The following is a 26,493-nucleotide window of genomic DNA, read 5'->3' as shown; positions in this document are numbered from 1 at the left end:
AGAGAGATTAAGAATCTGTAAAAAACTAGAAAGTCCTGTTCATAATAACAATTGAATATAAAAATGATAAATATGTAATTTAAATATAGATACATATATAAAATATAATGTACAAAGTCTTTTATGAGGAAAATATTAAGACATTCCAGAAAGATGATCGAGTAGACTTGAATTATTGGGAAACCACCCTGTTCTTTGCTAGAATGAGAATACTTACCATAAACTTATTATCTCATTAAAAATTCAAAAGTTTTTATTTTCTTGAACTGAATATGTTTATTTTTAAGTTCATTTGGGAAAATGATCATGCACTACTATCTGGGGAGATCCTAAAAAAAGAACAATTAGAACTAACATATGTGATAAATAATCTAGATGTTTTAAAAATACGTACAAAAATGTGTGGCATTGGGACCTGAATAAACAGACTAATGTAGCAATGTAGCCAATGCAGAAATAAACTCAGGTACAGACAAAAATTTAATGTGTAATTTAAGCTGGCATTTGAAATCACTGGAAAATGATCTTTATTATAAAATAGTCTTGAAAAACTGAATATCCATTAGGAACGAGATAAAATTAATGCCATATTGACAGATTAACTCTAAAATGATCAGAGCTCTAATAGAAAAAACAAAACCATACACACACCAGGAAAACATCAGTAAATGGCTTATATATTCAATGTAAGCAAAGTTCTTCTGGCTTTGCCATCCAGAAGAAATAAAAATATATTCTGAAGATTTGACTACATAAACACTAAAATCATTTTGTGAAAAATTGTACCGTACCATGTTAACATAAAAAGATAAATTGGGAGAACATGTTTGCAGCTCAGATTTCACAGAAGTGAATATAAAGTCATAACAAACTCTTAAAAACACACATGTAACCTTGGTAAATGCAAAGACATGCAAATGTTATATATGTATATATGTGTATGCATATATATGTATATATTTTTTGCACTTCTAAGTTTATATGTATGTACATGTTTATTTTTACACTACTTTTTGCACTTCCAAGAAAAAAAGCAAAAAGCAATTAAAGGATGATACATGTCATCAATTGGTTTCCACAGAAATCAAACTATGAAAAGACGATTAGTCTGCAGGACAATTATTGGGGAGTAGATCAGTAAGTTTGGAACAGTGGGAAAAGAAGAGAGAATGGACAGCAGATTTTGAACTGTGGGGTCATCTGAATAGAGACCTCATCTGACTCTTCAAGAGTTCTGAACAGGGTTAGCCCTTCAAAATCATCTAGAGATGAAGGTCAGGCATTTAGGCTTCCACATTTTTCAGGCTTACCTTAGAAAGGGAGTTGGCCATGAAAAAGTGGCATGATCTCGAGTGAGTCAGTTTACTTAAGTTCAGATGTCCTTATCAGCTGGGACTGCTACAACAAATACCTCAGACTTTATGTCTTAAACAACAGACATTCATTACTCACAGCTCTGGAGGATGAGAAGTCCAAGATAAAGGTGCCAGCCAATTTGCTTCCGGAAGAGGGCCCACTCCCTGGTTGCCAGTGACAACTGTAGTGTATCTTACATGGCAAAGAGCTACATCATTTCTCTCTAGACTCTTTTTGAAAGTGAAGTAATTCAACCTATAAGGACTCCACTGATGAGACCTAAATACTTCCCCAAAGTCAACCTACAAACACCATTGCATTAAGTATTAGGTCTTCAACACATGCAGTTTCAGGGGGACAGAAACATTCAGTCTTCAGCAGTTTCTTATTCCCAAAGAAGACCAACAGATGAGTATCTTCTAATAACACTTTTAGCCACAGGCAGAGCAGGTTCCTCATTCCAGAAGGGATTTTTGATTGATACACGATAACATCCACCACAGCACTATTTCTCACGTGTCAGGTTAGCAAAAATTCAAGCAAGTGTATAACATATTCTATAACATACATCGGAGGAAACAGTTACTCATGGATCCCAGGTAGGTGTCAAAATGATGCCTCCATTCTGGAGAAAATTATCCTGAAGATATGTATTTTATGATAGATCCACACAGTGAAGAAGTATGTGAGAATGCAAAAAGTAGAAGACCTCTCACAATAGATGTGGAATGAATACACACTTTTTAATTTTTATGTATTTGTGTATTTAAGTTTGCATTTCCCTTTATAGTTCTAAAATATAAATAATCTTTAATTACAACTTTTCCAAAAGGAAAGATTGGAAACTAACAAATCTTTTTTTCTGTATGTGATAAGTGAGAATGAGTATATGGATGAGGACAAGACACATATACACACATATGTATCTGAACTATGTACATATTTTGAAAGAAAATTAAAAAGAATGAGGACATTAAAGACTAAATTAAAAGAGAAGAAAAGCAAATCTCCTCAACCAAAAGCAAAACAATGTGAATATTAATTAAAGACATTACTACAAACACACATGTATGTATACCAGTAGACAGAAACACATGAAGATCTAGCTAGCTGGCTAGCATTCTATTTATCATAGAAATCTTTCTATCTATCATCTCACATATTTCATGTACCTATAGTTGTGTTTATGTGCTCTACAAACACTTAGAACTATTAAGATCATAATATCAATGATCACAGATTTTGAACCCCAGATTTGGATGCCTAAATACCACAACCAAGAGGAAAACCCCTGCAGCTACTTGGAGAAATGATCTATTGGCACAAAGAAGAGCAAAGATTTTAGATCATCTTACTATGTAGATGTAAGGAAATGCTCAAATACTAATGTAATGATATCTGATTACTTGAAAGTGTTCCTACTATTTTTTAACAATTTGCATTGTTGTGACTTACTCATATGGGAAATGTTCTTAACCTTGCATGATATATGTCAAAGTATTTAGGGTTGGAATCCCCTAATGTTTGCAACTTATGTTCAAATGACTCTGCAAGCAAAAATAGGAGACATATTCTAAATGTTGTCATTAGGTGAACCTACATAAAGATTGAGTATTTATTTAACCATTCTCCAGGTTTGAATATTTCCTACATAAATAGAAAATACACTTTGTTTGGACAAAAATCAAATAAACTGATGAAAAAGATGGAAAGATGAGGAACAAGGGAAATTTGTGTTCCCGGTAGATTACAAATTGGGGCACCTTTTAATAAAAGTATCACTGGTAAAGAAGAGGAGTGTATCTTCTACCAAGCAATTCCATTCCACATTTAAGAAAACCCTGTGACATGCACATCAGGAAAGATTTATGAGAATGCTTTAGGCAACTCCTGTTAAGAACAAAAAATTAGGAACAGAGGAACACTTGCCTAGGAGGAATAATTTCAAATACTTTAAAATACAGTAGGTAGCCATGAGAGATAATTATCTGAGTATTTCATAACTATTGGAAAAAATTTTGTATATTCCTAACACAAAGCAATGAAGTAAATCTGTGGTGAGCGATTTGGTCCTTAACCTGATCTGATAATTACACATTGTATATGTAAATTGGAATATCACACCATACCCTGTGAATATATACAATTGCTATGTGTCCACTAAAAATGCATATAAAAATGGTAATTGTTTGGGATAGGTTTACCATAATTTGAATATAATGCAATGTACATATGTACATATGTCTTAAAACATGATGCCCCATGAATATACACAAGTTTTTATACATCAGTTAAAAATAAAATAAGACGTGGGTGTGGTGCCTCATGTTTGTTAGTCTTGCTACTTGGAAGATGAAGATCAGGATTAGGATGGTCTGAGGCCAGACCACACAAAAAGTTCATAGCCGCCCATGTCAACCAATGACTGGGTGCAATGGTCTATTTGTGTCATTCCGGCTACCCGGGTAAGCAAAAACAGTTCAATTATGGTCTAGACCAGCCAGGGCATAAACTGAGACCCTATCTCAAAATAATCAATGTAAAAAGGGCTGGTGGAGTGACTCAACTGTAGATTACCTGCCTAGCAAGTGTGAGGCCCTGGTTCAAACCCAAATACCCTAAATAAATAAATGAATAACCAAATAATAAAATAAAACCAAACAAAATTGAACTTTAGTTAAAACATCAGAAATATAGCTGGGTGCCAGTGGCTCACGTCTGTAATCCTGGCTACTCAGGAGGCACAGATCAGGAAGATTGTGTTTTGAAGCCATCATCCTGGGCAAATAGTTCCGTGAGACCCTATCTCAAAAAAACCCTTCACAAAAATAAGACTGGTGGAGTGACTTAATATGAAAGCCCTGAGTTCAAGCCCCAACCACAAAAAAAAAGAAAATATAATATTAATTTTAGAAAAACAAAACTTTTAAATCATTGAAATATCAGAAAAACAGATCAACTATACTGTTTTCTTTCAATAAATAATCACATATTTGGAGGGGATGAATTCAAGTATGATATATTTGATACACTGTAAATACTCATAACACAACAATAAATACTCCAACACAACAATAATAAAAATATTATCACATAGTGATGATAATGAATTAGTTCATCAATATAGATTAAGCTCCAAAGAAAGAATTAAATGAAAATAGCAAATCTTATAATCACACATGGTAAAGGTTAAGAAGAAAATAAGATTACTTCTTTATTTACAATAAATGATATTCTAAAATGTTTTATGCAAAGTTGTCCCAGCTGCACAGCTGAAAATCATTTAGGTAAGGGCCACAGAAGTCTTACACTGTACCAAATACTGTCTCCAATGTAATACACAGGTACATGCTCACCTGGGATTTCCTGAATGGTTTTTCTATAGCACAGGAATAAAGGCACTGTCCTATCTTTGTGTTTATAGGAATGTGTACATCTCCTTGAGCTTTAAGACAGAAAACTGAATGTAAGCTTAGAATTAAAGAATTAAATGTTGCACACACAGTTGGCATTTTCTGTGTTTACTAGAGAAGTTCTGTTTAAACAAAAAGAAAATCAATATTTTCTATTTCTTTTCAGAGCAAAAATGAGCAAATCACAGTACGGCATCTAACATCAGGAAACTGGGAAGTGATAAAGATCTTGTCATATGATGAAACCACTCAAAAAATGTAAGTGTTTTTCATTCTCCTCAAGCTGGCAGTGAGTGTTGACAAATTCTATCTTTTCTCCTAGAATTATATTTGCCTACCCCGGCTCTAGTTACGACAAGCCAACCATGTAAAAAGTAACCTATATCTTTAAAGACTTTCTCTGCTCCTCACTCAGAGATGCTTTACACAGACATAAGACACATGCACATAGTACTCTCTGAGATACTGAGAGAAATTATGAAAAACAGTGATTGATGACTTTATAAAGAAAAAAAAGGGCATGTTTTCCAGAGGGATCAAATTCCTGCGACTGAATAACCAAAAAACACTTGCTAAGTTTTTTTTGACAGTTTCAAAACTTCAAGTAAAAATTCAGTGTGACAGAAATAGACCTTTTTCTAATGTTTGTGTTGTTTTTTTGTTGTTGTTCTTTCCTGTACAGTTACTTTCTGAGCACCGAGTTTTCTCCCAGAGGCAGGCAGTTGTACAGGTAGGTGATGTGCTATAGTCTCAGTACACATCTGACTTCTCAGTGATGACATGGGGAAATCCGGGGTCACGTTCAGTGTCACTAGAGAAGGGCCATCTCTCAGTGACAAACCCACAATCTTGGTCTAGTTTCTGGAAGTCTCGCTCTTGTGATTTTTGCCTTTTTTTTTTTCTTTTTGCTTGCTTGTTTGTTTTGTTTTCTTTGACTTGGAGTTTCAAATTGTATTTTCTTTTTTCTTCTTTTCCTTTTAGGAGTCCAGACATTTACAGATTTTTCCCAGTGACCTCTTCTTGCTAGGTCTCATTTTGAACTTTTAGTATATTAATGTGGCACGTACATAATTTTTTTCTGAATAACATAATAGTGTTGTGATCACTTAGTAAAACCTATCAAGCAGAAGCTTTCCCATTTTTGTCTTGTAGTTGATAAAAATCCAATCTGATGGCTGTAGGATGATGAGGAGATCGGATTATGAAAAGCCTATGAGAACTGGACATAAGCAAGTCGAGATGCAGCTTAACTGCTTTCATCTGTAGGCCAAGATAGGCACAGCCCTGGCCACAAACAGATAAACCAGAACAGCTGCATCTCCTAAACTTGCTTTCAGAGAAGGAGGAATGCAGGTTTCTCCTGTTACAATGCCACACCCCTCCCTGAGAGCCTCTGCTCCACCCTGCTTGCCGCTGTTTATAAAAGATCTCTGAAGGAGAACTTGAGGTTTTTTGCTTTTTGCCTTTGGCTTTTGCTTTGGGCTTTGGTTTGTTTTTTTGCTTTGGGCCTTTGCTTTGGGCTTTTGGGTATGGGATGCTTTTGGACAGGAAAAGAATTACTGAAAGGAAAAGAATTGCTAAAGGGAAATTATTAAAGGGAAAAGAATGTCTAAAGAGGGGTTGATAGAAAGTCTGTACTGAGAACTTTAACATTAGGCCTTACAAAAGAAAGCCAAAGAAACATAAGCTTTAGAAGCTAAAGAAAAGCCAAAGAGAACATGGGACAGTGCAAGATAGAGATCTGAGACTTTGCAAGTCTGAGCACCAAGAGAGAATGCTAAAGAAAAGCTGCAAGCCTCGAGGCAAAAGACGTTAAGAGTGATTAGGCTAAAAATAAGCTAAGAAAAAAGATGGGACAGTGAGAGTCTCAAGAAAGAGGTTTAAAGCAAGTATTTAAAGAAGACTTTAGAAGCAAGGTTTTAAAAAGCTGCATGGAGTAAGGCCTTAAAGAATCAAGACAGAGAAAAGAAGCAATGAGGGTTGGGCATCTCCACCCGAGTGCCCAATACACCTGACCCCGTTTTCTGTCTGTCTAGCCTGTGTCTTTTCTGAATTTCCAGTCGCCCCAGTTAAGCCCAGTTTGGTTCAGTAATAACCAGGTGCAAGAGAGAAAACTCACTTTAACAAGGGAAGGAGCGAGAAAACAGCAACCCTTCCAGGAGGAGGTAACCTTAAGTCGGGAATGCTCATTGCTAAGCTAAAATAAAGCAAAATGGCTGAGTATTATGTTGCATCCCCTTGTAATCCCAGCTACTCAGAAGGCAGAGGCAAGAGGAGCACATTCCTAGTAGCCCAGGCAAAACCACATGACCCTTCTAAAAATACCTAAAGCCTAAGAAGTCTGGGGTATGGCTCAAGTTGTACAGCACTTACCTAGCAAATGTGTGACTCTGTGTTCAAACCCCAGGACTGCCAAAATATGAAAAATTTAAAAATGCTTTGCATCTGCCCATTTTTCCCAATTTCAAATGTATAACAAAAGGTCTATTTAGCCTTAGAGCACAGCTATTTAGGATTAATATTTCTACACACTAAGAAAACTTTCACCAGGAACTCACAGGGATGACTTTTATTTTTGGCTAGCAAACAGCCTATTAATTCTCAACATTATGTACACTTTCTAATTTCCTTTTCACAGAACCATTTTAAAGTGTCAAAACTGCCATGGCATATTCAAGTTAAATTCTTCATGTTAGAAGAAGTATAAACTCTGATTCTTACCAAGTAGCCTAAACGTTCTTTTAAGAGTAAAAATGCATATCTAATGTGCCCCTGCCTAATTCGCCCACAAACTCTTACTATGCACAGATTCCTTTCATCCAAAGCAAGTCTTTCTTTGCTGCCACCTCTCCTAGTCTGTCATTTTCATATTCTTAGTTTCTGCTCTTGGAGTTCTTGGAACCCATGCTCTCCATTCTAATGAGTCATTAGAGATACCAGTTTAAATTTGGGTTTAGAGATCTTGATGAAAGTACTAGTCACTTTTTCTTTCTGTTATCCTGAAGCTTATCATTTATGAAACATATTATGATTCATGTTGGTGGTCATGAAAAATACTTTAGAGGTATATAAATACTTGATCAATGTATTATTCCTCCCATTTTATAAAACTTTTAAAGAAAAATAACTGTCAGAAGCTAACACTTGATCAAGATTAGCAAAAGGAACTGCTTCAATCTCTTTTTTCTTATTAGTCTCAAATGTTATTTGAATCCCAATGACTCCTTAGATTTGTAGACTTGCCTTATCTCTCTCTAGACTGGGGCAGAGCAGTCAATATATCTATGACCTGTACAAGTGTAGCTGACTGTGTTATAAAAAAAATGTAGTGCCAATAAATTTCTTCTTAAATAGCTTCTCAAATGCCAGTTGTAAGACAATGTTAGTGTTTGACCCAGAAAACTCAATCAATGTCTTGCTCAGGCTATAAAAATTATCATTAGTTGACTTAATATATGGTATTAGACACCTCTGTAGAATAAGACCTGCTGACATATTCAGTGTTACCTTTTTTGGTCTCAAAATTATCATTTCCTATTTTAGCAAACTCATAGCTTAAATAATGAGTTAATACCAATGTAAATCTCTTAAAAGCTTTATGGAAGAGAAGGAAAAGGTTATAAATCTTAGTATGTCACTGAATAGCTATGTATGACTGGGATAATTTCTAAGGCTCTCTGTGGTGGTGGTTATATAACACTCTGAATGTAATTAATAAAATAGAATCATATAGTTAAAAATGGTTAAATTGGCAAATTTTATGTCATATATATTTTACCACAATTTAAAAAATTTATGGATGTGATTATCTCATAAGTCATCAAGGGGTGAAATTTTTAAGTGCCTATTATATATAAATTGCCTTGACTAGAGAAGGAAAATTATGGATTATGATCAGCACACAATGCTTCCAAAGTGAATTATGACTTTGTGAACTGTTCTTAACATTAAACCTTAATTGCTCCTGGTGCTTCCGGTACACATTTTAATGTGTGTGTTCCCATCCCATGACTGTTGTATATTGCACATCAAAATCAATGTGAATATAAGTTATATAAAAAATGTTTCATTCCAAAATGCAATTGAGAACATTTTGTCCATTTAAGCTTTTTGAAATAGCTTTCAAAAAAGGAATGGTATGAATGATTTCTACCATTAGCTAATATATTATTGCATTCAGATTTAAAATAAAACCTTTTTATTTTATTATTATTTGTTATATTTATTTGATTTATATTTAAAATAAAAACTTCAATGAAATTTAACTTTGGGTGAATTTGACCATCCTTCTGGCCATAAGTACTACTATTGCAAGATAAAGAAGATGGTCACGTTTGCTCTTTACCTTTCCAACACATCAAGGTATGTATTTTCATTAGCATTATATGTATTATCATCCAAAATGTTTCCTTTACCAAAATTTTCAATACAAGCATTTTGTAAGAAAAATGTAGCATGCTGAATTCTAATATTTAGACTACTGAATATAGAAAATCATGACCTTGATGTTTTTGTGTGACTTGGAGAAATATTTACTAATCTTTTTAACTAATATTTCTTAATGATTATTTACCTTAGTCAAAATTGTAAAAAAAGATGTATGTAAAGAACAAAAAGATAATGTTATGATGAATCCCATGGAAATCAATTTCTTTACTTACAGCCACATACACATGCATATTAAATACATGGAGATACACATTTTTTATTTTGTTACATAGAAGAATAGTGTGTGTGTCTTAACATTAACAGAAATTTCCTTTGTATGTGGTGGGTGAGACATAATTTCTAACAAACTGCTATACAAGACCTGTTGTAGCTTTTCTGCTGATGTTACACTGTATTTAAGTGGGGATGCCGCACATTCAAGTGTCTGGAATAGTTTCATCTGTACTTTCATTTTCTTCTCTAGTGCTTCCACTGAAGGATTGTTGAATCGCCAGTGCATTTCATGTAATTTTATGAAAGAACAATGTACATATTTTGATGCCAGTTTTAGTCCCATGAATCAGCATTTTTTATTATTCTGTGAAGGTAAGATAATATATGATTTCTGGTATAATTTATTTTATTCATTTTATTTGTTCAGTATCTATTACTATCATTAATGAACTTAAAAGTTTATAAAATACAGATTTATTGAGATGCAAGTTTCATTCATATATTTCATTTAGAAATAAAAACTCTGACTAAGTGAACATGGATACACAAAAAAATAGGACTATTTGAAACAGTGAATCTTAAAAAAGTAGCCAAACCTACTTAACTAAAGACATGGTACAGTAATAATTTGTCTATTTTGTAGTGAAAGCAAGAGTCTTCTTGTTTAAACACTAGCTTTATTGTTAAGAAGTTTAGTAGTTATGAAAATTGAGTTCCACTACCCCAAGCTTCTTCAGTTCTAAGCGATTACATTCATCACCATTACTTCTTGTCTTGGAACAGTGTGCTGTAGTCTTACATGGTTGTTCAGTGTCTCCAGAATGTACTCATAAGAATCATTTTCCCCTTAATATAAGGATGTATTTCCTAGATATGAAATAAAATTCATGTGCCTTCTTCTAATGTGATGAGCTGAAGGCGAAGGCTACTGATGCAGTTTGAATCTTGTTTCTTTTTAAGCTAAAATAAGGACTCAACAAACATTGGCTCTTTTATTTTTTCTCTTGATATCTGAAATGAAGTAATCATAAAAGAAAAGTACTTCTGTAATCAGGTCAGGGAAAAATTATTAGACTTTTAGATAGGCCTCCTTAAAGAAGTAAACTTATAAGATAACATGTTAACAACTACAGCTTAAATAGTATATTGTAAAAATGTGGGAATTCTGGTTAATATAGCTTTTAAATTTATATATAATTTCCATTTATCTTGTGAAAAACATTTCAAATATGCATGCATTTCTTCTTTCTTGCTCAAATGATAAATAGAATTTTATCTTGGATCAGTAGATGAGGTGTAAAAGAGTTATGAATCAGTTTTTTGGCTATCAATGACAATTCCAAAAAGAATAAAGATAGAAGAGTACAGCACATAAGATTGGCTGCAATCATAAAAGTACAGAAATATATTGTATTGAGGTGAAGGAGACCTTAACAAATCTCTAAAAATACTTTCTTCCCCCATATGTTCTTAATTCTCTGGGAAAAGCACCTATTGAAAAGGATGGAATCAGCTTATCTGGTTTCTGTTTCATTACTTCATTTGCCATGAAATGCTTCCATTTTGGAAAAAAATAACTATAAGCTTCCCAGAAAGTATTGCTTAAATGTCTAAATATGTTTGTAACATATATTTTTAATATCCAGGTCCAGGTGTCCCAGTGGTCAGTCTACATATCACGGACCACCCTGCAGGTGAGTATACAGAAGACAATTCAGAACAGCTGTGGTTCGTATTGGTCTTAAGCATTATATTATTTATTCCAAATGTCATACTCTGTAGAACCTTCTTTGAATGAATCCCAGACATGAGAAGCCCTGGAATACAATCAGCCAACAGTAAGGAATATGGCTTAAGCCATGTTACAGCTTAGGTTGGATTTTGTGTAACAGAAATAGCTGTATCTGCTCCCCTCAAATATAACGACGAGTGATTGATGTCCTTAGTCAGTCAGGATGTCTTTCGTTTCAGCCTTTTGGTATTATAGTGTGCTGGGTCATTATTTCCATAGAACAAAGCTTTTTTGTGAACATTTGGGGAAATTATGAAAAATATTTCACATAACTTGGATTCTGTTTGTTTCAGGTATCCTATGTTCTAGTTTTAAATATTCACTTTCATTCATTTATAGTTTTATTCAGTTTTCCTAAGTTTTTAAGTGGGTGCCTACATTATCAAGCAATATGGCAGAGGTTAGGGCCACATTTATAAGATGGTGATATGTTTAAGACGTATAAGTATATGATTGAGCTAATCTTAAAAATAGGTACACATTTTGCCTCTTGACTTCCTTCTTACTCATTTCTTCCAAAGTTTTTCCTCCTTTCATTGTTTTTACATTTTTGTATCAGTGTTCTTATACTCCAATGGTTTGATATAATCTAGTATAACCTAAACATGAGGCTTCTACTGATTGATTCATTTAACCCAAGAACATTGCTGTGATAATAAATTTTATTATTTCCTTTTACAGATGAGGAAACTGAGTCATAGGGAGGTAAATAACTTAGCCAGAGTCATATTAGTTAATTTCAGAGCCAGGAGACAAATAAGATATTTCGACTCCAGAATAGAGCTTATAATCACTACCATATGATGTCATGTTCTAGTATCATATTTTCATCCTGAAGCACATGCTTCTATTGAAAGTGTTTCAGTTAGATGCCATGACTTAGAGGAGACATAGATTTTAAAATGTAAACTTGAATGATAAATGTCATTCTAAGTAAACAAAAACAATTCATATATCTGAAATGCTAACATACGGAGACTTCTGTTCTACATCTAAATTCATGCTGTTTCCTTGTAAAGCTAGAAGATGGTTTTGTAAGTCTTTTAGTTTCAGTTATTCCTTTTTCCCTGTCTTCAGTGTACATCCTAAAGAGTTTGCAGAAAGTAAATTAAATCTGCTCAATACTGACCAAAAAACAATGTTAATGACAATACAGTTGATAAAATAAAGGGTTGAATTTCAGAAATAGAATAATGATTATATGAAATGAGCCCATCACATTCTTCTTGTAGGATCTGAGACAAACTACCGTGTTTGCAGTATCATGTTATAAATTCATGACACAGGAAACATTTAATAAATGACCCCTATTTGTATCACATTGTATATTCTGCCTCTAACAGATGGATCTAGGGATGATTAAAAAATTCCTAATAAGATTTTAATTTAAATTTATCCTGCAATAACAATGCAATGCTTTTTTATAACATTGCTGCAATTTGTAAAACATTTCTAAGAATTTTTTTAATTTTCCCATTCAGAAACTATGATTGTCTAGTGATCAAGAAAAAACTTTAATGTTGGTGAACAGTGGTTATATGTTTATTTTTCAAAGGACAATTGTGTTTGAAGATAAAACTTACAGTCAGTGACAAGAACAACTTTGGATTAATGAAAAAAGTACACCAGTGAGTCTTACTTAACTCATTTTGAGGCCACATGAAATAAAATAGGAGTGAAGAGAACATTGCAAAAATGAAAATGAGAACATTTAACAAATATGGAAAACCTTTTAGCTCACTAGTTATTAAAGAATCACAGAATAAAACATTGTCATGTAAATTTTCCTAACATAATAATACATAAATGTTTTACTTTAATAATGACTATGTAAATAGTCTCTCATAATTTGATGGTAGAATTACAAATCGTAAACCAGTTTAGAAAACTATATCTCAGTCATGAACCTATAATCTTTCATATCTTTTTTCATTTTTATAGTTAATACTGGGAAAACAATTCTAGATAGAGATTGTTATTACAAAGCTGTTGGAGTCATGACAAGTTGTCTGTAACCATGGGCTAAAGTCCATGCCTACCTTTGTGTGTATCTCTTAAATAATCATTTCTATGACCCACTCTAGTAAACTTCTCTCTCGTTGACATTCAGGCCTAGTTATTCTCATTAGTCTTGGGCTGCTGTGTATTCCTTAGGTTCCTCCTACCAATGTCCATGTATGTATAATCAGTCCCTTTATTAAAATCTTGTCAAATTATTCTAATCATGAACATTTTCTGTTTCCTACTAGAATTAATATTTAATATTTCTAAAAGTTAATTCTTCAAAATTATATAATTCTTCAAGGTTAATACTTATGCAATTTTAACAAAACTATTTGAACATGTGTATAAAAATGAAAAATGTTAAAATACTCACAAAAATTAAATAGTTCTTACATTTGCATGGTAGTTTTACATGTGATTTTGTTGTTATTATTCTTCTTTGGTATTTTCATAATATCCTACAATGAATTTATATTATTATTATAATGAAAAAGAAATCATTCATTAAAATGCTCAGTGACTTGAGACATGGCATAATATGTAAAATTTTACTTAGTTGACACTTCAAATGTCCTTTGCCCTGCATTGCTATCTGTTTTAGCCTACTTTTCATTGAGATAAAATATACTGGAGGCATAACTTTACAAAGAATAGATTATTTTGGCTTACTGTTTTGGAGGTTCATAGTCCAAGATCAGTGGACCCCATTGTTTCAACCTCAGATGATGGTGCTCTCACTAGCAATCCCAAGGTGTCACAGAACATCTGTTACAAGAGACAAGAATCACACTTATGCGTCTGCATCTATATCTCTCTCCCTCTGCTAATAAAGATATCAGCATTCAATCATAAATGAGCTACCTTGAATATCACAGATTAAGTTTCAACCCTCTTGAAATCACTAAGAGCATGTTGAGGATGATGAGTAATTTGGAAGGTAAACCATAGTCAAACAATAGCACCACATTACATTCCCTTTTCTCCTTTTATATTTTCATCCTTAGTCTTCTCTACTTTAGGCATATATCTATTTCCTTTCCTTTTGTTTAGTCTTTGTTCCCCTTCTTTTTTCTCTATTCCATATGTTCTTCATTCCCTTTATAATTCTTTCTCATTCTTAGCTTTCATATTTCTCTTATCCTTCTTAATTTTGTTTTCATTATCTTTTCTTTCTTTCCTCAAATCCACACTTAACATGTCTTACTTTTACCTCCTCTTTACATCCCTTAAAGTACAATTGTATGATGTAAGCATAGTTTCTGAATTAAACATGAATAAAAATGTTTACTGCTCTTAACATTTTGAACTTGGTTTTAATCTTTGTTATAAATATAACAAAATTTTGTTTTACTAACATTTATTTGTATCTATGGGTGGATATTTATTTCACTATTGAAATAAATTAATTGCCTTTGATTTAAAAGAAACTTTTTCCAAATACTACTACATTAATATAATTAGTTCATATGCAATGAAGAATCCCTCATTTGTATTTTATAATAAGCAGTGTAAAATTTTTATGTATTTCTCAAATTGGTGATTCTAAATGTAGATATTTATTGAATTATTAACTCAAATAGAGTACATTACTGCACATTATGTAAAACTTTATCTCATTAAAATAATCTGCAGCTAGAGGTACAAAAATAAAAATATAACGGGGGTATTAGTCAGATATCAAGTGATAGTTGCTTCTTTTATCTTCTATCTATAATAACTAAGTATATTTTTATAATTGTGCTTAGATTACAAATGGAAAATCCTTGGTGGAAGATATAGTGTTTGAGAATTCACATTTTTAAACAGTTACAATTAAATGTTTGTGATAGCTTTCTTGAATTTCTATTATTGAAGTAATCTGAGGTTCTTTACGTTTTAAGGATATAAGAAAACTTGAAGAACATTTAACCTCCTAGATTTATGCTATAGAGGAAGACTTTATTTATAACCAGGAAGGATAAGGCATCTGAGATGAGGGATAGAATTCACAATCCAGTGGCAGAAACACAAAATGAAGTGATTGTGATAGAATGAGATTGTTTGTGTGGAAGGAATGGACCCATTTCAGGGAAAGAGGAAGTCAGTGGAAAGTATTTTAGGAGGCAGAAATGTGTATATATGAACATAGAAGTCATGACAGCTGGAGAAAAACATTTAAGGGGAAAAAACCCAGGTATATATGAGGTTGGAGGGGTAGACTGAAAGTCTTATGTTACATATTTCCATATTTATTTTATATAGTTACATATTTAGGAATTTGGGTTTAAGCATAAAGTTTCAATTACAATCCTTTGATATGTTGTCAAAATATTCTGACTATGACCAAGCTCCAGCGGCTCACATCCTAGCTGCTTGGGAGTTTGAGATTCAGAGGATCACTGTCTGAGGACAGCTCAGGCGAAAAATTTGTGGGACCCCATCTTAGCAAAAAAAGATGGGTATAGCATCACATGCTTATCATCTCAACTAAGGCAGAAAACATAAACTAGAATTATAGTCCAGGCCAGTCTGGGCAAAAAAATGTGAGACCATATCTCAAAAATAACCAGAATAGAAAAGAAACAAATTAAGTTAGTTTTGTAATTTCCTTACCTTTCAGTCCAGATACATTTTCTGAACTACAAAGTAGGAAGAAATAAGCAGAGTACAAAGGAATACCTGAGTTAAGGAGTCAGAGTTAGTATTCAGAAGGTTTGAAGCTTCTGGATTTATTAAGGAGATGGGAAAAACTCTGAAGAGGAGTAGCAGAATTTGCATAGACCTATTAGTGAATTGCTTGCTGAAAATGCTTAAAGGAGATTGCATCAGAAGACACCCTATGACCTGAGAAAAGTTGTAGCTCACAGTGTTCATTTTCTAATCAGATAGTATACTGGAACCCTGAGGAAAGAGCCCAGAAGCCTTGTGCATTTAGTAGAATTAAACTAGTCATAGAAAAATGGTCACATAAACTTATGCTACAAAGGATATGTTATAAACTGCCAAATGAATCACTGCCTTCAAGTAACTTAAACATCTGCCATACTAATTCCAACATTTTCAAAAGAATGCAACAGAATAGAGAATTCAAAAATATAAACATCATAATCGTCAGTATCCAACAAAAATTATCAGCTATGTGAAAGTATTATAAAATGTGACTCACAAATAGGAGAAAGAGTAGAAGAAAGAAATAGACACAGATGATGGAATGCGCTGTAAAATACAATAAAATCACTGTTAAGATATGTTGAAAATGAATTTTGTGGAAAAAATAGAATATATCTTTGTAAAGGAACTTTGTGAACTTAAAATGTTTCACAGAAAACTTCACTGGAAGTAAAAATGAAAGAACTGTAAAATAGGTGCAGTGTGTGGGAAGGGGAAGGGCGAATGGAGGAGTTGAATGTGAGGGAATGTGGTTGATGGGCTTAGTACACATATATGAAAAAGAATGATGAAACCTCTTGTGACTGTCTTAAGTGAGACAGGGAGGGATTTGGGGAATAATGGTGGGGAGGGATCTAACCAAATACAATGTGTACTGTTTGAAATTGTCACATTGAATCCACCATGTATAATGAGTATATGCTAATAAAAAAAGTTTCATTGAAAGTACTAAAAGCAGAATGAGTGCTACAGAAGAAAGGAACAGTGAATTTGAAACATTATCAACAGAAATTTTCCAGACACAGAGAAAAAAAGAAGGAAAAAATTAATAGAACCTCAGTGAACGGTAGGCCAATATCTACATCGGATATAATTTTAATTAGTTATAAGAACATTGGGCTTATAAAATATTTAATGAACAATAAACAAAAATTTTCAAACTCTGATAAAAAATTTTATGAATACACAAAAAAATCCAGACAAGATAAATCCCAATAAAACCACACCAATGTTCAAAACAGCCAAATTGTAGAAAAAGAATGAGCAAGAAAAAAAATCATAAATAATCAAAAATAAAGGTACATTATATCCACACATTGCATATGTACCAGCAAAAATTGGCAGCAAATGTCATATCAGAAAAAAACAGTCAAAAGACAAAAGAATAAAAATTTAAAATACTGAAAGAAATATCAAACTAAACTTGAATAATGCATAAATATCCCATTGTCTGCTAAATGTTTATAATTTACAATTAATATTCTCATAAATAAAACTCTGGTCTCAGCTTCATTCATGTAACACTTATTAAATGAAAAACAAGCTCACACAAAAACTTTTCAGAAAATAGAAGTATATTTTTCATCTTAGATTGTGTAATTGACAGACATTTTACGTTTTCAGAGCTTATTTTTGGAATAACTGACATGCTCAGACCTCTTCTACCTTATTGAACAGGGGAACTAATAGTTTTACTTTGCATTTTCATGACTTTATCTGGAAATTTAATCATCTGTGATTTCTGTGCTTACTATTGACTAAATTTTGTCCTCATCCTGTAGTTTTATGGGTTAAATTTCTTCAAATTTTGTCTCATTTTGTGCTAGATAATTTTTTATTCTTTTAAATATTCTTAAGCAGGGCAGTAACATTTTCAGATTTTCATTTTGAACATGTAAATGGCAATTCCAACATATAAGAGCAAACTGAGAAAATGTCCCTCAAATAGGAAGTTCAGTTGGGAAATTGTCTATCACAACGCCTGGTCAATGGAAGCAACTGGATAATATTTTCTGGTATTGCACTGATACCAAATTAATGCTCTGGTGTCAACTATACTACCCCTCTTGGTTTACAGAGTATTTTATATTGGAAAGCAATTCAATGCTGGAAGAGGCTATCCAGAAGAAGAAGACAGTAAAGTCAGAAATTAAAATTCTCCATATTGACGACTATGGTAAAGTTTTGTGCATGCTATGTTATTCATGATCAACTTTCTCTGCATCTTATAGTTGTACATGTAAATGACTCTCCAACTTTAATATTTTGCTCTTTCTTTAAAAGAACTTCCTTTACAGTTGTCCTTTCCCAAAGATTTTATGGACCGAAACCAGTATGCTCTCCTATTAATAATGTAAGTACACTATTTGTTTTTGAAATAAAGGAATCTAAAGATTTTATAATTTCTCTTAAGTCTCACATGGCAGCATTTTGAGTAACTAGACATCCTATGTGTGTAGGAAGCCAGGGTAGCAGTCAGTTGTAAGAATTCCTTGTGGAGTGCATCACTGAATTATAAATAAAGTATACACAGTTTTTTTGTATTTCTTCCATCATATGAAGATTTGGTGCTACCGCTACTAGGAGTAATAATGCTAGATAGTTTGGTGTTTAGATGTCTGTTCAGCAGTTACTTATGCTTTATGCTCTTGATCATGGTTTATGCAAGATTGAAGGAACACACGTTAGCACTGCTGGAACAACTGGTTATATTTGTATCATTCTTATAATTTTCATTCCACGGAAAGACATCTCCATGCTCAGAACCTGCTTGATATTTGAACGTTGGAATTAATTTTAAACTTGAATTCATTTATACTTTCTGTGACATTAAAGCTGTATAGTATTTAGACATAGGGACTCCTAAAAGAACTCCGGTAGTATATTGATATCATAATGATTAAAATTGTCCAGAATTATATTTAGTGATTTAGCAAGCAAGAACAGTAAAAAAAATAAATAAAATTTGTTCTTATGATTAATGAGCATAAAGGATAATACTCATTATACTGCCTGGCCTAGTTTGTCATTTACTTGCTTAATGTCCTTATATAAATAACTTAACCTCTTTCAAGGCTGTGTATAAAATGAACATTAGAGTATAGCCAAGGTTTTATGGCTGATTTATAGATCAAATGAAACAACCTATAAAATCATTTGTATATTGTCTAGAATATATTATTTGTATAATTAGAATTACAACTTCTTTGTATAGCTTGTACTGATATTACTTAGATATTTTAGTTAGAGAAGCTATTTGTCCCTTTATTAATAAGCCAAATAAAACAGAAATAATATGACAATGTTGTCTTTCTTTGGTGTTTCTTCCTTATTCCATTGTCTTGGTAGCACATAGTTTTTCATGTTCAAATCTTTCTCCTTGGTCCTTCATAACCAGAGCTACAAAAATTCTAGTTGTCTTCTTCAGGAAGTTCTTACTTGCTCTTCTTTAGTTTTATCTTTTATCTCTTCTTTTTCAGCTAATTATTCTCCATTCTCATTTAGCCTGTATATGTGTGATTTATCAAAGACAATATTTAAGGCACTACAATAAGACAAAAAATGTAAAAACAAATAAATTTTCAACCTAATCTTTCATCTATTGTTTTCCTTTGGAGAAAAAGAATTGTTCTTTTGATTCACTGAAACATAATTTCTCTTAGGAAATTAGTAATTAGGGAACCTTAGTAAGGACCCCTAGTAGGCATTCAAAGTAGAAGACAAAGGAACTAATTGAGCTTGAAGTATGAGTCACTTATGCAAATGGAAGTGAAGACATCTATGCCTACTTATATATCTACCTGCTGAAGGGAGTTGCACACACTAGGGGAAAAACAGACCACATTTAAGTTCTTGCTGTTCTCTCAGAGAAGTTGACTGGAACAACTTGGCATCAGATTTGTGTTAACTTGTAGTACATGGTTAACTTTCAGTACATGAAAGGAAATGTAAGGTCCTCAAAATGAAGTCAATTTAAATGTTCTTCTCACTAGAAAGGGCTACTTGGGTCTGCTTGAAAAGCAGGATGGTAAAGATTCCAGTTTTGACTCAGATTTACTAGTTAACCCACTTAACTTTCCTATGCTTCTGATATGTTATAAATAAATGAAGATAATACTATGGTGTTATATATTATATAATATATTTTGACATACAAAATGTTTATATAAAATATATTATGACACTGTAGTGTCATAGTGTGTTAAATAAATTTTAACAACAATCATGATTGTTGTTACAGTTAGTTTTATAAGTGTTTGAATTTACTGGTATGCATATTTAATGTGTAATTAAGTAACCATAAAGTTAAGAGTAGGTAGACACTACTGTAACACGTGAAGAAGCATAGTCAAGCTCATAGAATTTACTTTGCTATAATTTTGGTTGATGAAGGAAAGAATGCAAGAAGTTTCAAGTCATGTCTAGTTATTTCTCATGTTAGATACTATTTACATGAAATATTAATTCACTTTATTCAAACTCCTTCATTTTCTGACATGAATCATCAGGAAGTATGCAGGTATGGCATGCAAAAACCAACCCAAATATTTGCATCATATCTATTGATAAAAAAAATCTCTTCTTTTAAATTGCCTAATCATTCATAAATTATTTATGCTTAAAACATGTATCAGCCAGTTTTAGCTGATATGGAAAATTTTTTTTGAAGAATGTTTTAAGTGAGTCATGATTTTAAATGCATACTTTTTCTCTTATGATTAAATCCTGTTTTCAGTGACAACTGGACTCCCATTTAAAAAATAATAATAGCATTTATTTTTTTCAGAAAAGATCAGTTAGACAAGGCTGAGCAATAAATAGCACAGCTGTTACTTACAGGAAGAGATTTGGTGACTTGTTGTCACTGCTCTATTCCTGATCCCTGAAGTATATTTGCAATGTAACAGACTGTGAGTCATTTCTGAGTCTATAGAGTTGGCAGTTTAAAATCTCTGTTTTTCTAAGTCTTCATTGTAGAACTTCAGAAGACTTACTTGTCTTGGACGTATGTCCTCAGCCCCAGATATAACTTTGTGATATTGAAAGTGCAAGTGAATCAACGAGGACAAAATGTTTTTGTTATAATAGAAAATCAAAGAAGCATTGCCACCAAAGATCGATATTGGTGACCTGGGTTTGCTGAGAGTTTTATGAAGTCAGGGTTGTCCTTTCCTTGACTGTACCTCCAATTGCTTATTGATCTTGTTTTAGTCCTTTTGTTTAACATTATAGCAAGTCCTTAAGGCCCAGTAGTCTATATCTATCTTTATCCATTTCAGAATCTCTAACCTCAAATCATTCTCTTAAATATTATTTTGTTTCCTACTCATGTACACAAAATTTAGAACAATATATATTTACCATTTACCATGTTGCTTTTATGTTCAAGAAGCTGTGTTAATAGCTATGGGGAAGTTAAAAAGATTATAATCATCCTGAAGTCTGTAATGGCATTGTAAATTTGGTCCTTCTGTCTTTACAATGTAAGCATAAACAGTGGAACCTTCTGAAATCTTACCAACTAACCTATAATTCTCCAATAGTGGAACACTGAATGGGATGTGAGCAATATTCTACAATTGCAGATGTTTATTAGAAAGACAAAATATGAATCTGAAATGGCTGGATCATGGTAGAAGAATCCAGAGAGTGGTTTTGTTTCATTTTTTTATTTTCAAGAAGAGAAACAACATGGTACTTGAAGTTTAATTCTTTGTCAAAGGCCCATCATTTCATCCCTTTGTCTACTTTGTCATGTCAATCCATCCCTGCCATAGTTGCTAGAGGTCTTACCAGGAAGCAGTGAATGCTTAAGTTACATTAATTCCCAGAATACTACTCTGTCATGACTATGTTCCCTTTCCCTCAATCCATCTTTCTTGGATCCCAAGGAATTCCTTGTCATACAGCAAGGATTGTCTTCATGAAGCTTTCTTCCAATCTCTTCCTCAGTCCATCTGTGTCCTGTTGGATTCCCCAGTGCATTGCCTCCTCCTACAGCTGCAGCCCTCTAATAATCCTCTTTGGTCTTGAGCCAGATTGGCTGGGTTAACACATTTCCACTTGAATTTTGTGAGGATATTTTAAATGCTCTTTAGGGAATCAGTGACTCCCACTAGATCTCAAACCAAAGTTTCTGAAAGAGGATCCATAATGTAGAAGCTATTATTTAGAGAAATAATTTTTAGGCTGGGTATAAAGGAATATTTAAACATCTTAAGAAAAGTAGAGATTTAAAAAGCTTTATTTTGTACATTCTATGTTAAATGATGCCTGATTTGTTTTTGCACTCCTATCAACTAGCTCTTTCAAAAATTCTCTCTGTAAATATGTATTGAACTTATTTATGGATAATGTCCAAAAACCAGATTAATATGGTCACCATTAGTTTTCCCACTAAGTCATTCTAATTAGAGAACAGTAATTCATTTTATCTATTCTTTTTCTATCAATGTTTTGTGTATCAAAGTCCTAAAATTTGGTCATGCTAACAGAAGTGAGTGATCTTCTGGGTATTTTCTGCATAATTATTGTGTTAAACAACATGATATAATTAACTGATCCATTCAAAATCAGTTAAATTAGCCACAGTCAAGATAATACAAACACTGTTTTTCACACATACCTTTTCACTTATTTAAACAATGTAAAATGTTCTTTAATATTACAATTAGCATCAAGTTCATGGGACCATAATTTTTGTTTTGATCTTTGGCTCAGTGGAGTTTCCTTTTCATTGACCTTCTTTTTCAAGCTCTGTGGCAGTCAGAAATTCCATGTGGATGATTAAATTCTAGTCTGTCACCCTTCTCTCTACCTACATTTCTCTGCTTTGGTTTATTGCTCTACATTCTCTCTCACTTGCTTTTCTCCTCTGCCATCAAGGTGAACTTTGTCAAATCCATATCTGATAATATACCTTTCAAACCAGCCATCATGCCACCAGAAAGATGCAAGAAATCACATCATTCTAGGAAATTCTACCTTCTTGATCATTTGTCTGTGTGTGTTTGCACAATCTACCACTGCCCCAATTTCCTAGCCCAACTAGAAATGGCCTATTAATACTTTGAGATATACGCCCAGAAAAGTCTGTGTACAACCATAACAGATAATGATAAATTCTTTGCAGTCCCTTCTATTAAGCTAACAATCCCTTGATGAGAAGATGCCTTTTTGTATTTTTTGCCTTAACACTAACTGAAGCATTACTTGTGTTTAGTGAATATGAATGAATGAATGAATAAATGAATGGAAGAATAAAATAAACCTCTAACATTGATCATTCCTTTCTCCATGCCAAATAGCTACCTTAGTCTAAGTTTTGTGTAAAAATAACACAATGTCTGGTATGAACATATGATATGGACAGATATTTGCTTCAAAAGGTGATTATTTTTTACTGTACACTAAAATGAACTTCAAAGCTTAAATTTTAAGTTTCTCAGTTTTATTTATCTTCCTCATTAAATTGGATGGAAAATAACCCCACACTGTAGTATACAGGAAATTGTTAAGAGGAAAAACAATGTCATTTTATCTAGGTAATAGAAGGGGAGAAATTGAACATATTTCACCTTATTCTTTCATATTCTGTAGACAATTCATTAATTCAGCACTAATTTCTTATTACTATTTAAAAATGTACAACAAAGGTGATGTAGTTTAAAAGTGCCACAGTGGAAAAAAATCCAAATATGAGTGAATGTGTATATAATGCATTGCTATAAAATTCTCTTCAGCAATTCTTTTAAATTGACAGATACCCAATTTCAGATTCTTTTCTTTTTTAAGTAAAGTTCTCAAATATACATAGTTTTGTAAGAATGATACCAATGGTATCACATGATTCCATATAAATGATATGGGTTCATTGCTAGTATCTATTTTAAATATATAAATACACCATGTAATTAGATGTAGACTACTGAATGATTTTGGTGAGAAATATTTACTCATATGCCTAGTTTTTAGGTTTGGATGGTCATAATTTTGACTCATAAATGTCAGGGTAATCTACATTTAAATCAATCTTTCTTTGTTTAAATAAGTTGTTTCTAAAAATAAAAGAGAATGTGTACTGTGATTTGTCTAAAATGCCTTGATACTAAGATGTAGTGATACTAAGATGTAGTATTTTCTCCCTTGTAATTCCACACAGCCCCAAGTTTGGGGAGTACATTGATTACATTATCTTGTTCCAGCATTCTCTCCCATCTTCTTCCTTTTTGAAAACAATATTATGTGTTATATATGTGAGGGGGGAGAGGGAGAGGGTAGGAGGCAGGGGGTAGAAATGGCCCAAACAATGTATGCACCTATGAATAAATGAGTAAAGAAAGAAAAAGACTTCAGTAAAAAGCCAAAAAAAAAAAAAATGTGTGGCATATAGGTGAGATAGTTATGCCAAGCAGTGGTGATGAGAAATTTTTCTCATATCACACTATACATATGCTCCTAAGAAAATGAAGTTACTATACAAAATTACTCATGAAAATTACAAACCTTCTAGGATAAACAAGACTGGGGACAAAACTCAAAACTACTGAGCTTTTTAAACAAAACCACAAAAAAATAATAATTTTTATTAAAACACTAATAAAGCATTAATTAGCATTTTAATCTACATTGGATAATCATTTTTACCCTCATTCTTGGGTGTGGTCATTCTCTCCCAGACATCCTTATATCACTTCTCTTTTTACTTTTTTTTTTTTTTTTGTGGCACTGAGGCTTGAACTCAAGGACTTCACTTGAGTCACTCCACCAGCTGAATTTGTTGTAATAGGGTTTTTTGTGATATGGTCTCACAAACTCTTTGCCTGGGCTTGCTTCAAACTGTGATCCTCCTGATCTCTGCCTCCTGAGTAGCTATGATTATAAGTGTGAGCCATGGGTACCTGACCACTTTTATTGTAGTTGCAGAACTGGTCTAGGTGTAGTCTCCTTAATTAATCCACTATTTGATACCACAAGCTTGTGGCTTCTGAATCAGTGCTTTTAGTTGCCAGCTTTGTTAATCAAATTTGTGTTAATTATAATAGCTATGATGACCAACAAATAAAGAGAAAGTGTTATTTTGGCCCACAGTTTTGTAGGATTCAGTCTATGGTCAGTTGTGCCTGTTTCTTTGGGTCTGTGGTGGCACAGTACCTCATGGTAGAGGAAGCCCATTCACATCATGGTGCCCAGAATATGAAAATAAAAAGAGAAAGAGAAGATGCTCGGGTCCCACTGTCTTACTCAATGACACACTTCCAATGACCTGAAGCGCCCCCACTAAGCTCCAACTCTTAAAGTTCAACAACCCCCTAATAGCACCTGGGATCAAGATTTTACCACATGGGCCTTTTGGGTACATTTCAGATCCAAATTATAGCACCACCAAAGAGCTCAGCACAGGGGCTGCATAGTAATTTTGGAAACTGCAGAATCACCCACAATTTACTCTAAAAATTTTGTTTATTTTCAGCTTTTTTCTTAAGTTCTTACTATGCTGCTAAGATATTCTCTTTAATTTTGATGACCTCCAAACCTTAATGTCTTGGGAAGAGCTGTGCATGAGCTAAATGATGTTTACTTTATGCTGACATCTTCTTCCTCTTCATCCATCACATAGGAAATATTTTATACTTCATATTGGAACTCAAAACTGTCCACTGATATTCCATTGATATACCATGCAGTTCATAATACATTTCGTGTACTTATTTTTTACTTTTCTCTCACAGTACCATGATTACACCAGGGCAGATTTGATAATCCCCATGTTACAAGTGAGAACACCTAAGGATAAGAAGTGGGAGGTAATGCACTTCATGTCAGACATTTACTAAGAGTTGAATATAGGAAAGCACATTTCCAGCTTTTACTATTTTTTTCCTGAAAGAATTCAAGGGATAAGGGATTAAAAATGTGGTGTTATCTGGGTGGCACATGCCTGTAATCCCAGCACTCAGGGAGTGGAAGCAGGGGGTGGTAAGTTTGAATCCACTCTTTGCTGTGTAGTAAGTTCCAGGCCATCTTGGGCTATAGGAAGATGATCCTGTCTCAACTAGAAATAAGTGAATAAATAAAAGAGACACCTGCAGTTATTGCTCTTATTCTTACTTAGTATTCTGACTTCTTTTTGTTTGGAGGCACAGTCTCTTTATATGCCAAAGATCCTAAGTAAATATTTGTGGTCAGCTATAATAATTGTGTTATCTGAAAAAGCTGAAGTTACTTATTTTTCTATTTTTATTGTTTATTGATCTTTGTCTTAGTTTATTCAACTGTGAAATGGTTCTGCTACCATTGCCTGCCCTTAGCAATATAACAATTACTATTGCCATTCAACTGACACAGCAAAGTAAGCTAAGATTAAAATGTATTTATATGGTTACATTTTTGTTGACAAATTGATTTCTAGAATCCAGATAAAGGATTTTAAAATGTTGTATGTATGACATCCAAACATTGCCAAAGATTATCTTGATGCCCTACGTAGGGTGAAATGAGCTTTAAAATTTTATATGCAATTAGTACTCATTCTTGTATTGTAAATCCATTACAATCTCTCATGCATATCCCATGTATTGCATGTCTCATTCTGATGCTGTATTGTACTGGAGAAAG

The 26,493-nt window shown here is 33.0% G+C and overlaps 1 protein-coding gene across 4 annotated transcripts in view; it reads left to right on the top strand.

The window, feature by feature from the left end:
• Positions 1 to 26,493, top strand: part of Dpp10 (dipeptidyl peptidase like 10) — a 1,373,287-nt gene that overhangs the window by 1,315,181 nt on the left and 31,613 nt on the right. For all 4 annotated transcript variants that reach the window (XM_074070578.1, XM_074070577.1, XM_074070579.1 and 1 more), the window contains exons 14-19: positions 4,936 to 5,027; positions 5,452 to 5,499; positions 9,682 to 9,803; positions 11,078 to 11,125; positions 17,954 to 18,052; positions 18,160 to 18,229. In XM_074070578.1, coding sequence (XP_073926679.1) covers positions 4,936 to 5,027; positions 5,452 to 5,499; positions 9,682 to 9,803; positions 11,078 to 11,125; positions 17,954 to 18,052; positions 18,160 to 18,229 — 479 coding nt within the window. The remainder of the gene's footprint in view (positions 1 to 4,935; positions 5,028 to 5,451; positions 5,500 to 9,681; positions 9,804 to 11,077; positions 11,126 to 17,953; positions 18,053 to 18,159; positions 18,230 to 26,493) is intronic.

The sequence above is a fragment of the Castor canadensis genome, chromosome 4 (genome assembly GCF_047511655.1).
Source record: "Castor canadensis chromosome 4, mCasCan1.hap1v2, whole genome shotgun sequence".
NCBI classification, from domain to species: domain Eukaryota; kingdom Metazoa; phylum Chordata; class Mammalia; order Rodentia; family Castoridae; genus Castor; species Castor canadensis.
This window is presented reverse-complemented; position numbering and strand designations above follow the sequence as displayed.